General features: G+C 47.6%; 1 protein-coding gene across 3 annotated transcripts; it reads right to left on the reverse strand.

Annotated features, from left to right (window-relative positions):
- Window positions 1-3194: 3194 nt before the first annotated feature.
- On the reverse strand, window positions 3195-13202 carry PRADC1 (protease associated domain containing 1). Of its 3 annotated transcripts, none has more exons than XM_081925459.1 (5): window positions 12877-13028; window positions 9726-9826; window positions 8186-8295; window positions 6935-7102; window positions 3195-3980 (listed from the first exon to the last, which is right to left on the reverse strand). In XM_081925459.1, exons 1-5 carry the CDS (start codon window positions 12980-12982, stop codon window positions 3860-3862), a joined length of 606 nt encoding a protein of 201 aa, XP_081781585.1. In that variant the 5' UTR covers window positions 12983-13028; the 3' UTR covers window positions 3195-3859. The 3 variants fall into 3 exon arrangements, with proteins under 3 accessions (XP_081781585.1, XP_081781586.1, XP_081781584.1); XM_081925460.1 differs by lacking the exon at window positions 12877-13028 and adding an exon at window positions 12239-12560; XM_081925458.1 differs by lacking the exon at window positions 12877-13028 and adding an exon at window positions 13058-13202 and having other exon boundaries at window positions 3196-3980.
- Between the last annotated feature and the right edge of the window lie 1751 nt (window positions 13203-14953).

The following is a 14953-nucleotide window of genomic DNA, read 5'->3' on the forward strand; positions in this document are numbered from 1 at the left end:
CTGGGCTAAAACTAAGGAAATGTGTTTCCACAGGGGCAAATGTCACGTTCTGCACTTAGCTGGGAAGAACCAGTTGCACAGTTATAAGATGGGGGGTACCTGGTTTGCCAGTGGTAAAATATGAAAAGGATCTAGGGGTTTTAGTGGACCACAAACATGAGTCAACTGGGTGATGCGGCAGCAGAAAAAGCTAATGCTATTCTATTCTGCATCAACAGAAGTCTAGTGTCCAGATCAAGGAAAGGAATAGCACCGCTCCATTCTGCCTTGGGCAGACCACACCTGGAATACTGTGCCCAGTTATTATTATTAATAATAATAATTTATTATTTCTACCCTGCCCATCCGGCTGGGTTTCCCCAGCCACTCTGGGTGGCTTCCAACAAAAAATAAAAAATACATTAAAACATCAGTCATTAAAAATTTCCCTAAACGGCTGCACGATTTAAGTTCTGGGCACCACAATTTAGAAAGGATCTTGACAAGCTGGAAAATGTGCAGAGGAAGGTGACCAAGATGATCAAGGGTCGGGGAGCCAAGCCGTATGAGGAATGGTTGAAGGAGCTGGGTATGTTCAGTCTGGAAAATAATCGTAGAATTTTAGAGTTGGGAGGGAATAGTTCTCTGCTGTTTTAAAAGAGCAATAAGAAGCTAGTTTTGCAAGGGTTTTTGGTGTGTGTGTTGTAGGTGGGGCAGAGTTTATCCCCTGGGACAGCTCAGTGAGTACAGCCTGAGACACTTTATCTCAGAGTCGTGGGTTTGAACCCCATGTTGGACAAAAGATTCCTGCACAGCAAGGGGGTTGGACTAGATGACCCTTGTGGACCCTTTTAATTCTCTTATTCTGTGAGTCTACCTAGGGTAAACTGAGACCCATGAAGCAGGTTTGTGGGAGCGATGGATCGTATTATTTGTGGGGCGCTGTGATTTCATAACCTGACCATTAGGTCCAGTCGTTCCCGACTCTGGGGTTGCGGCGCTCATCTTGCTTTACTGGCGGAGGGAGCCAGCGTACAGCTTCCGGGTAATGTGGCCAGCATGACTAAGCCGCTTCTGGCCAACCAGAGCAGCACACGAAAATGCCGTTTACCTTCCTGCCGGAGTGGTACCTATTTATCTACTTGCACTTTGACACGCTTCCGAACTGCTAAGTTGGCAGCAGCAGGGACCGAGCAACGGGAGATCACCCCGTTGTGGGGATTCGAACCGCCAACCTTCTGATCGGCAAGCCCAAGGCTCTGTGGTTTAACCTACAGCGCCACCCACGATAGGACGTGACAGTTCTGGTGTGTCCCAGTTTTCGTTTCTTTTCAAAACCAAGTTTCTAGTCCTCATCGAGGAAGAAAAGGAGGCAAGCTCTGACACGTCTGGTAACAAACCATAGCTTGTCGCGTTTCAGTCTCCTTTGTCAGGGCCTTTATGAAAAGTTTCATGACTCCCAACAGGACCTATAGCTGCTAGATCCAGCGCATGAACAAATTATTATCGCCGTGTCCTCTCCAATAGCCCTTAACTCAGGGTGATCAGCTGGCAACTGGTCTCTCCTCATGTCCTTCACTCACTTCTTCATGCAGTTACAGATAGATAGCCGTGTTGGTCTGCCATAGTCAAAACAAAAAAAATTCTTTCCAGTAGCACCTTAAAGACCAACTAAGTTAGTTCTTGGTATGAGCTTTCGTGTGCATGCACACTTCTTCAGATTCTTATCTTAGCTTTTGTGTGCATGCACACAAAAGCTCATACCAAGATCTAACTTAGTTGGTCTTTAAGGTGCTACTGGAAAGAATTTTTTTTGTTTCTTCATGCAGTGGAGCCAATATGATTTCCCAAATCTTTCTTGCTATTATTCTCTCGGATTTGAGAACATGGTGCCCTCAAACATCACTGTGAGGGCACCGGGGCGGCGAGGTTGGACTAGATGACCCGATGGGGTCCCTTCCAACTAAGATTCTATGACCATCACCCCTTGGCAGCTGCGGAGACCCTCCTGTTCCTCCTCTTTCCATTTATTTACTTTAAATTTGAGGGTTTTCGTTCTGCAAGCAGAAGTGGCAAGAATGCAAAATCCAGCCATCCTCTATTTCAGGGGTCAGCAAACTTTTTCAGCAGGGGGCCGGTCCACTGTTCCTCAGACCATGTGGGGGGGGGCGGACTATATTTTTTTTGGGGGGGTGGAATGAATGAACTCCTATGCCCCACAAATAACCCAGAGATGCATTTTAAATAAAAGGACGCATTCTACTCGTGTAAAAACACGCTGATTCCCGGACCGTCCACGGGCTGGATAGAGAAGTCGAATGGGCCGGATCCAGTCCCCATCCTCTATTTCCTCCAAATGCTTCTGTGCACCAGTAGTGCACTCTGCCTACTTTTGCGGGGATGGGGTTGTGCTTTCCGTTTGCTTGGGGGGGGGATTTTAGAGGCGAGTCCTGCTTTCCTTTTGTCTTAGATTTATTTCAGGAGGGTCTGAGCGCCTCTCTTTTTTTTTCTTCCGTGAAAAGACTGCAGTCGTACCTTGGTTGCCGAATGCCTTGGAACTCGTACTCCTAAATGATCGAAAACCAGAAACGAGGGTTGCAGTTTTTGAACGGTTTTTGGAAGCCAAACTTCTGGCACGGCTTCCGATTGGCTGCACGATGCTCCTGCAGCCAATCGGAAGCCGTGCTTTCGTACGGTTTCAGGAGTCGAATGGACTGCTGGAATGCATTCTGTTCGAAAACCAAGGTACAGTGGACACTTGGGTTGCGAACGTGATCCGTGCGGGATGCACGTTCGCAACCCGCAGCATTCGCAACCCATGTGGGTTGCGATTCAGCGCATGCGCGACTGCCGAAACCCGGAAGTAACCCGTTCTGGTACTTCCGGAAACCTGGAAGAAACCCGTTATGGTACTTCCGGGTTTCAGCAGTCTGCAACCTGAAAAAACACAACCTGAAGCGGACGTATGACTGTACTCTTAAATGTGCTAGAAATAAGGTTTGGAGAAGGCCCTGAGGCAACCAGCGCCTACCAGCAGGGAGTGCCAAACTTGTTGGCCCCTTGGGCACAGTTTGCAAAGTAGGAAAACTGCTATGCATAAAACGCACACAAAACCCCACAACCTATTTTATTGGGGAAGGGGGGGCCTGGTGTGGGGCAGCTGTGTGCCCAGGGGCACCACGCTGGCAGCTTCTGGCAGCCGAAAACGATTTGCGTCCCACGATTTGGGTTCCCCAGTTTAAACAGTGTTTGCCAAAGGGCACATTCGAAATTCGGAGAGGATGCCGTGGAAGGCCGTGGCATCGCCGAACAAAAACGGAACAAGAAGCAGGACCGCAAAACTACTGTGGGGATGCTCCCCCATGGATGGAAAAAGGTAACCTAAATCATCCACACCTCCAGTCCTCCAGCACTCTGCCTCTCTCTTCCAAACAAAGCAGCACAGGTGCCCCATCCTGGCAGCCAGTGAGATGGGGTTACGATCCTGAGCCCAGTGAGGAGGAGGAACAACACAAGAGCAAACTGCCTCTGCTGAATCACAGGATTTCGAAGGGATATTTTGCTGGAACAGTCCACTGGTGGTACCTGGTGCCCAAGGGTCCAGGACTGACTTCTGACCGCGCCCCTGGAGAGTTGTGCCAGGCGGGGAAGCCAGTGCCACGCTTAGTACGTAGCCCATAGGGCTGAGTCGCTGCGGGCAGCTCCTTTGACCTACAAAAGCCACCCAAAAACGGTTGCTCCAATTCTTGAAAGAGGCAAGATGATGGAACATCCAGGAGGTTTCTAGTTCATAAAGCCCCATCGCAGCTCCTTTCGGAAGGGCCAGCCGGCCAGTCTGTGGTCCGTCTTCGCCAGCATCCTTTGCCCTGCTTGTTCTCTGCTACCAAAAGGTCCACGGAGGCTGCATCAGTTCGTAGGTTGAGATGCTGGTGACGTTTACAGGGATGGAGATGACTGCCCAGGGGAGGCCGTGCTGCTCCAAGGACCGGCGGATCATGTACCTGGAAAGAGGGGGGCAAAACCATAGTGACTTTGGCCGGTGAACACACCGCATAGTTAAACTACGGAACTCCCTGTCACAGTCGGAGGCAGCGATGATTCTGAATCTCAGTTGCTGTAAACCACAGGAGGCCAGAGGGCTCTTGTGTTCGAATCTTGCTTGCGGGATAATAATAATAATAATAATAATAATAATAATAATAATAATAATTTATTATTTATACCTCGCCCATCTGGCTGGGTTTCTCCAGCCACTCTGACAAGCTTCCCACAGAATATTAAAAACAATAACCTATTAAACATTAAAAGCTTCCCTAAACAGGGCTGCCTTCAGATGTCTTCTAAAAGTCTGGTAGTTGTTTATTTCCTTGACATCTGATGGGAGGGCATTCCACAGGGTGGGCGCCACCACCAAGAAGGCCCTCTGCCTGGTTCCAGCGTCAGGGCAGAATGATGGGGGTGGAGACGCTCCTTCAGGTATACTGGACTGAGGCTGTTTAGGGATTTAAAGGTCAACACCAACACTTTGAATTGTGCTCAGAAATGTACTGGGAGCCAATGTAGGTCTTTCAAGACCGGTGTTATGTGGTCTGGGTGGCCACTCACAGTCACCAGTCTGGCTGCCGCATTCTGGATTAGTTGTAGTTTCCGGGTCACCTTCAAAGGTAGCCCCACGTAGAGCACATTGCAGTCCAAGCGGGAGATAACCAGAGCATGAACCACTCTGGTGAGACAGTCCACTGGCAGGGAAGGTCTCAGCCTGCGTACCAGATGGAGCTGGTAAACAGCTGCCCTGGACACAGAATTAACTAGCGCCTCCATGGACAGCTGTGAGTCCAAAATGACTCCCAGGCTGCACAGCTGGTCCTCCAGGGGCACAGTTGCCCCATTCAGGACCCGGGAGTCCTCTACATCTGCCCGCCTCCTGTCCCCCCAAAACAGTACTTCTGTCTGTCCCAATCTGGTTCCGCTGGAGCGGTGCCACTTTGACGTGCTTTCGAACTGCTGACCTTCTGATCGGCAAGTCCTAGGCTCTGTGGTTTAACCCACAGCGTCACCCATGTCCTCCATAGCGCAGTACAGCTGCTCAATTTCTATTCTGGATCAGCGATGGGTTTGCCTTTGCCCCATCTACATTTTTCCAAACCAACCAACCAGCCAGGATCCCAGCAGCCTGTCAAGGTCCGACCAATGTTTGCAGGAGTCTGGTGGAAACCCGTGGGGCCACACTAAAGTGGCCAGCCATCTCCAAGTGGCCTGCAATGTCCCTTTTGCCCACTCCGTTCCAGGTATCCCCAGTAAGCGTCCTTGTTCCAAGTCGGACTTGTGACATAAACGTGTTCTATCTCCACATCACTCAATAGTTTTGGGCTGATGTTTTCCAGAGCTTTGATCCTGTTCTGGAACCTGCCAACCACTCACTCAGTTTTTCGTTTTTTAAAAAGGAACTGGTTTTGCTGCTTCTCTGTGCCAATACACTTTTAAAATGGGTAAATTTCTGCATTCCTAATATTTGGCAAGCTCTCCTCCATTTCCCCATTGTTAGATTTTGTTGTTGTTGCTAGGGTTGTTACTGCTGCCAGCAGATTTGCACACCAGCTCTCTGCACTCAATTTTTTTTATTTCTTATAATATAGTTTATTAAACTTTCCACAAATTTCACATAAAATCCCAATGTTTCTTCTGTTTTATTGGCTTCTCATCCCCTTTTCTGTGGCTTTCTTTTTTAAATCTCATTGCTACACCCAATCTTCACTCTTTTTATATCATAACCATAACCCAATAGTTACTGCACTCAAATTTAATACTATGCACTTAAGAGAAGCCACATAACTGGTCTGGCTACATCTGTCCAGCTTCCTGTTTCTTACAGTAACTGACCAGGTGTCTACAGGAAGCCAGTAACAGGTCCTGAGTTCAACCGTCCTCTCTCTCCACTTGTGATTTCCAGCAAACAGGTACTCAAGGGGCGATGCCCTCCAACAGAGCCAGCACTGATAAAACCCCCCATTTCTTTACCATTTCCAAGAATCTAGTTACAGGTAGGTAGCCATGTTGGTCTGCTGTAGTCGAAACAAAATTATAAAATTCCTTCCAGTAGCACCTTAGAGACCAACTAAGTTTGTTATCGGTATAAGCTTTCATGTGCTTTCACATCTGAAGAAGTGTGCATGCACACGAAAGCTCATACTAATAACAAACTTAGTTGGTCTCTAAGGTGCTACTGGGACACAGGTGGCGCTGTGGGTTAAACCACAGAGCCTAGGACTTGCCGATCAGAAGGTCAGCGGTTTGAATCCCCGCGACGGGGTGAGCTCCTGTTGCTCGGTCCCTGCTCCTGCCAACCTAGCAGTTCAAGAGCACATCAAAGTGCAAGTAGATAAATAGGTACCGCTCCAGCAGGAAAGTAAACGGCGTTTCCGTGCGCTGCTCTGGTTCTCCAGAAGCGGCTTAGTCATGCTGGCCACATGACCCAGAAGCTGTACGCCGGCTCCCTCGACCAATAAAGCGAGATGAGCGCCGCAACCCCAGAGTCAGTCACGACTGCACCTAATGGTCAGGGGTCCCTTTACCTTTCTAAGGTGCTACTGGAAGGAATTTTTTATTTTGTTTCATTTCCAAGATTGTCTTCTATTTTTCCAAGACGCAGGGCTGATCTACACTCATGGTTTTTAACACTAAGAAAAAGTCAAAGGAAGATTCTGTTAACCATATCGCCACGTGGCGTTATGTTTTAATGTCCACGGTGCGTAATTAAAATGTGACACGAGAGCAACCAGAAACCAGGAAGACGGCAGGGAAAGAAAGCAAAAGGGACCTTTATTGTCTTGACGTTTTAGAACGATATTTCCGATATCGTTCTAATAACGTTTAAAAGGTGAGTGTAGATCCAGCCACGGGGGGGATTTTGCCTGATCTTGGAAGCCTCTGCTTACGCCAGCTCGAAGCCACTTACCCGTCCCTCCCGAGCAGGAAGAGGGCAGGGATGTCTGCCGTCCGCCTGGTGCTATCCTGGATCATCTCCACGTAGGAGCTGTCATTGTCATAGGCGTTGTCCGCGATGATCACCGCACGGCCGCCGAGTTCCTGTACGATGCGAGTCTTGGACAAGAATGAGCAGCCCCTGCCGGAAAGGCCGCAAGAGAGTTTCGAGTCCTGCGCCCCCAAAGACACTCAGATCCAAACTAGACAGGTATTGTTCCCTGTATAGGGAAGTTTGGAATGTATGGCACTTTATTATGTTTTTATAACTGAAGCCGCCCTGAGCGGCTGGGGAAACCCAGTAAGATGGGAGGGGTACTATTACTATTGCTATTGCTATCATCATCATCGGGTGAAAGAGGAGAGCGCAAAATATGGTCTGAAGCTCAACATCAAAAAAATGAAGATCATGGCCACTGGGCTCATCACCTCTTGGCAAATAGAAGGGGAAGAAATGGAGGCAGTGAGAGGTTTTACTTTCTTGGGCTCCATGATCACTGCAGATGGTGACAGCAGCCACGAAATTAAAAGACACCTGCTTCTTGGGAGAAAAGCAATGACAAACCTAGACAGCAGCTTAAAAAGCAGAGACATCATCTTGCCAACAAAGGCCCATATAGTTAAAGCTATGGTTTTCCCAGTAGTGATGTATGGAAGTGAGAGCTGGACCATAAAGAAGGCTGATCGCCGAAGATGCTTTTGAATTATGGTGCTGCAGGAGACTTTTGAGAGTCCCATGGACTCTCCCAACATCAGGGAGTCTTCTCTTCTCATGAGGTGGCCAAAGTCTTGGAGCCTCAGCTTCAGGATCTGTCCTTCCAGTGAGCACTCAGGGCTGATTTCCTTCAGAATGGATAAGTTGGATCTTCTTGCAGTCCATGGGACTCTCATGAGTCTCCTCCAGCACCATAATTCAAAAGCTGATTTCACTGCTTTTTAAGATGCTGCCTAGGTTTGCCATTGCTTTTCTCCCAAGAAGCAGGCGTCTTTTAATTTCGTGACTGGTGTCACCAGCTAGGGCCTACGGCAGGCAAACTGGGTCCTGAGTTGTTAAGGGCTTTGTGTGCAGACTTTTGGAAAGAGACAGGGAAATGCGTCAAAAAGTGTGCGGGCGAACAAGCGACTCACGGGAAGGTTAATCAAAATGCATATGAAAGCAATCCCATTAATTAAAAGCGTAGCCCTTGAAAACATCCCGGCCCTCTTCCCATGCGAGGAAACTCACCCGCGCTCCACCAAGGCGATCTGGCCTTCGATGAAGACTCCATTGTTCAGAGCCCCGCAAGCCTCCGGAGGGTCTGCTGGGACCAGGTAGATCTGCTGGTATCTCGTGTTCTTGGGCAGACGAAAGAGAGGTAGAAAGAAAGCAGAGCAAAATTAAAACGTGCTGAATATCTCAGACAGAAGCGCCAGGGCTTCTTGCTTTCTCCTTCTGGCGCCATGAGAACCCAGTGAAGCACAGTGGTGAACTAGCATATCAATGCCAGGACGCCTGTGTTATCAGCTACTTGTTTTTTGTTTTTGCAAATTATCCCTCTTTTTTAAAGCAATTTTTGCCATTATTAGCTTATGGCTCATCTCACACACATCCAACCATGTGAAAATGTACCAGTGACTCAGGATAACACTTCAAGTATTGGATGAAATGAGCTATTGTTAATGGAAGCTTACGTCCTAATACATTTGTTATCCTCTCTGTCACTGTGGGGGTCAGGTGGGATTGCTATGAAATATGGAGGAATTATGAAATATGGAGCAAGCCACTGTGTCAGCAATGAAAGCATTGTGTTGACTGGGTTTGATTAATTGACAATAATTTCTGATCGAATCCCACAAGCCTCTCCACCTCTGCCATTTGTTTTCTCTACACCTGACAGGCACGTATAAGCATTCTAAAAACACAGGCCAGTTGCTTCACCGGGCATCCTCAGTACATAAAAATAGTAGGTTATTTTGATGTAGTTTGTTAATCTTTAGATAGATCTTAAGGGCCAGGAAGAGAGTTCACAAGGAGATGGTAAATACTGCCATCCTTCCTCTCCTGTTTATTCCTGCTTATGACCTCCGGGGTTTTGCTGAATGCATTCCTCCTTTTATTCCTATTTTATTTACTCTGAACTACATATGCATGCTCAAGTAGGAAATAGTTTCTTTGTAGTTCAAAGAATTTCTTCTGATCTGACTTTGTCCCACGTGGGGTTTTTAAAATGCTCAGAGGAAATCTGATTGGTTCTTACGAACCATGTGTAAAAAGTTCTTTTGTGAATAAAACGACCTGGGCCGAGGGGTGGAGGGAATTATTATTGGCACCCTCCCAGAGTCTTGCTGGCCAAGCCTCATGTGTATTTTATTAATCAGAGTCCAATCCTTCCTGGCTTTTGGAACACTTCAGTTACATTTTAAACCCTCCCTCCAAAAAATGAAGACTGTTTTGCAGTCAGTGTGGCGTAGTGGTTAGAGCGCTGGACTCAGACCTGGGAAAGCAGGATTCGAATCCCCACCTAGCCATGAAGCTCACTGAGTGAGCTTGGAGTCGGTCACCATCTCTTAGCCTAGCCCTACCTCACAAGGTTGTTGTGAGGATGAAATGAGGAGGAGGAGGAGGAGGAGGAGAAGGAGAAGGAGGAGGAGGAGGAGAGACATATACACCACCTTGAGATCCCTGGAAAATAAAGGCGGTATATAAATGTGATTAATAAAAGTAAAAAAATAAAATGATGTTGGGCATGGCTGGGAGGGGACGGGAGCCTGGTTCTCATACTTACAAACACCCCTCCGAAATCCTTGGCCGGGGTGGCAGTGAAGATGTAGCGGATATCGCCAGGGCTCAATACCTGGAAGTAGAGGTATTCCTGGATACGTAAGCCTGCAGTGCCAAGAGAGAAAGAGAGTATGAACTCTTGGGGCAGATTGTGCCAAAAGAGTTTCCAAGAAAACAGAGATGAAGGGAGCACTGGGATACACTGGCTATTTTCATTACAGCACAGTCACATCTTAAGTGCATTTTTTTTAGTTTACTTTTTTTTTTTACCAACAACCAAATACAAACAGTGAAACCCCCTAGGCGGCTGATACATTGGGTATACATAATCAATAATAACATATTCAAATCAACCATATGTACAATTTTATATACGTTAACACTCCTCCATCTTGGACTCCAGGGCGGGCAATTTAAAATGTCTATATAAGGGGGGGCACACCTTTGTTTGGGATCCTCCTTCTCCTGTGTGGGGTGAGTGGGGACCCTGTTGCAACAGTTCAATAAAGATCAGGCTTACGATCTGCTTTGCTTCTCAATATTCTCTGGATGGCCTCTGTTATTTTCTGTACATTTATGAACATTTATTACATATATAAGACCTTAAATTTTTTATTTCAAAGGTTCTCAGCATTCGAGAGCCAAAATGTTCAAAAACGGAACCGTTCGAGAACCGAGGTTTGACATGGAACCCTTGGAACTGAACCCCTGCACAAAATGCGATCGTACTGCATCTACCTATTTATGAATCTGCTTTTGCATTTCTGTCCCATGGTGATTTGCAAACTTACCATCAAAACATCTAGACAATAGTTGTTGTTTTTTTAAATACAAAAGCAAGAACTGAAGATAGGTTCAGTGAAGAGACCTTTTCATCCAGAAGAAAACTGCTTCCAGCTGTTGCTGGGCTAAGGGTGTGGCTATGCAACAAACTTATATCAGTTTTATACCTGTGGTTTTGTGAGGTGCTGAGAATCTCAGCCCTCTTCCCATAGCCAAGGTCACCTCAGCTACAGGGAATGCCTTTCAAACCAGTTTAAGTCTGTCATGCAATAACACCTTTCCTCCTTTGACGTGATGATCAGGGAGGAAACATGGACTAACTCGGCCTTTGCCAGCTTGGTGCCCTTCGGTTGTTTTGGACTACAAATCCCATCAGCTGGCTGTGGCTGATGGGATTTGTAGTCCAACACACCTGCAGGGCATCAGGCTGGCCAAGGCTGAACTAACTAAACTGGAAGGGTTTTTAAATATATATATATATGTGAAGATTTTATCAGGTGGTAGGCTTATCTACTTTTCTCCAGCACAATCGCCCTATCCACAATTGCATTCCAGGGTCCAAACCCGAAAGGAAATTAGCTGAATACCACCTCCGGCAGAAACGCCAACCTGTAGCTGCCAACCAAGACAAATTTATGACAGCGGCTGGGATTTTGTGGGTCTGTGGGATTGCGAAGAGAATCTCAGAGCAGCTTTGGAAATCAAGGAAGGGTCTGGGGACAGGATGCATAGTTCCCTGGTGCTTCACGCTTCTATAGGAGAAAGACTGAATAGGATGATTATTGGAGGAAAAAAGAGGGGAGTTGATATCTGAATATATGACCACCTCCATTTTCGGCCCCCTGGAATGTTCTATTATGCCAATCCTGGGAGACCACGTTTTTCAAGCCGGCCCATAACTGCGAGAGGAAGAGGAAGAATGGAAACAATTTGCCTGGCCGCATTCCATGCAAGCGGCTGTTGCCACGCTGCAAATAGGAGGCGGGGGGGGGGGGGGAGAAAGGAATTATAAATAGGCTTGAGATTGCAAAGCCCACACACCATATACTCTGGAGCAGTTGCAAGAAGCACGTGGGCCGCTCTGGAAACCGGTGCCTTGCCAATGACAACCTTCCACGCCACGTAGCTGAATAATCCCTGACCGATAGTCTTGTCACCTTTTCAGGACGTCTGTCCCACTGTTGAACAGCTCTTACTGCCAGAAAGTTCTTCCTAATGTCGGAATTTCCCTTTTGCAATTTGAATCCATCGTTTGGATCCTTCCCAAACCTCACCGTCAAAATCTCGGGAACTATAGTTTACCCCGCAGAACTACAATTCCCAGCACACATAAGAAAATTGCTGTTCTGAGGATCCTTTGGGTGGGTGGGGAGAGAATGTGCTTTTAAATGGACGGGGTCACAGTTGGAGGCAGCAAGGCTTATCTATATCCGTTGCTGGAAACTGCAGGAAGGGAGAGCCTCAGCCCAGTATACCTGAAGGAGCATCTCCACCCCCATCGTTCTACCCGGACACTGAGGTCCACCTCCGAGGGCCTTCTGGCGGTTCCCTCCCTGTGAGAAGTGAGGTTACAGGGAACCAGGCAGAGGGCCTTCTTGGTGGTGGCGCCCGCTCTGTGGAATGCCCTCCCATCAGATGTCAAAGAGATAAACAACTACAGTGGTACCTCGGGTTACATACACTTCAGGTTATATACGCTTCAGGTTACAGACTCCGCTAACCCAGAAATAGTACCTCGGGTTGAGAACTTTGCTTCAGGATGAGAACAGAAATTGTGCTCCGGCGGCGTGGCGGCAGCAGGAGGCCCCATTAGCTAAAGTGGCGCTTCAGGTTAAGAACAGTTTCAGGTTAAGAACGGACCAGAATGAATTAAGTACTTAACCCGAGGTACCACTGTATCCGACTTTTAGAAGACGTCTGAAGGCAGCCCTGTTTAGGGAAGTTTTTAATGTGTGACATTTTAATGTATTTTTAATCTTTGTTGGAAGCTGCCCAGAGTGGCTGGGGAAACCCAGCCAGATGGGCAGGGTACAAATAATAAATTATTATTATTATTACAGTGCTACCTCAGGTTGCATACGCTTCAGGTTACAGACGCTTCAGGTTACAGACTCCGCTAACCCAGAAATAGTACCTCAGGTTAAGAACTTTGCTTCAGGATGAGAACAGAAATTGTGCTCCGGGGGCGCGGCGGCAGCAGGAGGCCCCATTAGCTGAAGTGGTGCTTCAGGTTAAGAACAGTTTCAAGTTAAGAACGGACCTCTGGAACGAATTAAGTACTTAACCCGAGGTGCCACTGTATTACTATAATTAAAAAGCATTGCAAGATCTTGAGAAAGGAACCTCTTTATAAAATGACCCATGCAAATTACTAAGGCTAGACAAGGCAAACACATGAGTGTGAAAAGAGGAAGGAAGATCGAAGGAAGATCCGGTCGATTTGAGCATTTGAGAGGGGTAAGGCAGGGTTTCTGCCATGCCAGCTGTCAGCCAGAAGCTTCCGGCCCAAATAAATGCACCAGCCCCAGGTTAGGAAGCCGAGGGGATACTCACTGTGAGCGAAGGGGCCGAAGCAGAGCAAGATGCACAAACATCTGGGCCAAATGGGGAGCATTGCTTGGGGGGCCGCAACAGCTGCCTGCCAAGGGCCGCCTCTTGCAAGCGCTCTCTGGGCGAGCATCAGCTGTGCAACACTCTTCACACTGACATTTGCTGTTAAGGGAAAAACCCGCCCTCCAGCTTCCTCTCATTGGAGGAGCCCAAGCTCTTCATGATGCCATTGGTGGAGGGTTCGAATCCATCAGCTGCCACCCATATTGGTGGGGGTTTTTTTGGGGGGGGGAGATCCTACCAACAAGCTTCTAATAGGGGGAAAAGAACAGCGAGAGGTTAATTTACTTCCTTTTTGTAAAGATCGAGGGTTTGGAGTCATCCGCATAGCTGTCAACGTTGTCCTTTTTAAAAGGGAATTTCCCTTATTCCGAATAGGATTCCTCGCAAGAAAAGGGGGAAATTGACAGCTATGGTTTGGAGTCATCAGAGCCTGAGAAATATAAATTAAAAGAGACTTTCTGAAGACTATCAAGGGGGTGATGTTAAAGATTAAAGTGTAGTTCACAAGGATTCGTATTATATAATCCTAGCCTTGGAAATGGTCATCTAGTTCAAACTCCTGCAATACAGGAATCACAGCTAGAGAAATCCCTGACAGAAGTCAGTCTGCATGGCTTTACTCCCAAGTAGTGAGAATATATTAGAGCTGCAGATTAACCTGCGGGGGTAATCCGCAGTTTTGGGTGGGGCAGTTTTGAGCTCTCACTCAAACTGCACAACCTTTTTTTTTAAGCCAATGATTCCTAGCAAGGAAAAACAACAACTCCAATTAGAATTTTAAATTGGAAGGGTTGGAAGGGGACCCCCAAAGGTCATGTAGCCCAACCCGCTGTTATGCAGCGTTATGGTTCAGAAGGAAGCTCTGGGTTAAACGGGACATGTAAGGCGTGTTTAGCAGGGATGGAGATAAGCTGTGGTTCCAACAGGTGTTCCTGGAGTACTACAACTCCCATCATGCTTGACCATGCTGCTGGTGGCAGGGGCTGATGGGAAATGGAGTCCTATCTGCAGGGCACCTCCCCCCCCCCCCCCCCCGTTCCTGCTCATAGGATTGCACACAGGATTGCCAGCAGTCTGGCTAGGGAATGCCTCCTTCTCTCTATGGTAAGGCCCTGAGGAAGGGCTCCGGCTCACGGGAGCCGCTCTTTCCATAGAGCTCACAGGACATGAACCATAAATCTAATAATAGAGATTCACATCGATAATATAACTTCTGGGACACCCTATATCACTTTCTGGGAGTGGAAGGATGACTGCCCATAGAAATCTACTGTATTGTTGTTTAGTTGTGTCCGACTCTTCGTGACCCCCTGGACCAGAGCACGCCAGGCACTCCTGTCTTCCACTGCCTCCCGCAGTTTGGTCAAACTCATGCTGGTAGCTTCAAGAACACTGTCCAACCATCTCGTCCTCTGTTGTCCCCTTCTCCTTGTGCCCTCCATCTTTCCCAACATCAGAGTCTTTTCCAGGGAGTCTTCTCTTCTCATGAGGTGGCCAAAGTCTTGGAGCCTCAGCTTCAGGATCTGTCCTTCCAGTGAGCACTCAGGGCTGATTTCCTTAAGAATGGAGAGGTTGGATCTTCTTGCAGTCCATGGGACTCTCAAGAGTCTCCTCCAGCACCATAATTTAAAAGCTTCAATTCTTCGGCGATCAGCCTTCTTGATGGTCCAGCTCTCACTTCCATACATCACTACTGGGAAAACCCCTTCATGGATCACTGCCTTGCTGTGGCGAAGGGGCTTGAATAACTCAGAGAAGCTATGAGCTATGCTGTGCAAGGCCACCCAAGATGGACAGGTCATAGTGAAGAGTTTTGACCAAACGTGATCCACCTGG

The sequence above is a fragment of the Podarcis melisellensis genome, assembly GCF_964234715.1.
Source record: "Podarcis melisellensis genome assembly, chromosome: 9".
Lineage (NCBI taxonomy): Eukaryota > Metazoa > Chordata > Lepidosauria > Squamata > Lacertidae > Podarcis > Podarcis melisellensis.

What these genes read in the sequence shown, in the direction of transcription:
- PRADC1 (XM_081925458.1), bottom strand. Translation starts at nt 13,184, where the DNA reads ATGCTCGCCCAGAGAGCGCTTGCAAGAGGCGGCCCTTGGCAGGCAGCT. An exon ending in CTTCGGCCCCTTCGCTCACA is followed by an intron (nt 9,827 to 13,057) that starts GTGAGTATCCCC and finishes TTGGCACTGCAG; the next exon opens with GCTTACGTATCCAGGAATAC. An exon ending in TTCCTGCTCGGGAGGGACGG is followed by an intron (nt 3,981 to 6,934) that starts GTAAGTGGCTTC and finishes CCCTCTTTCCAG; the next exon opens with GTACATGATCCGCCGGTCCT.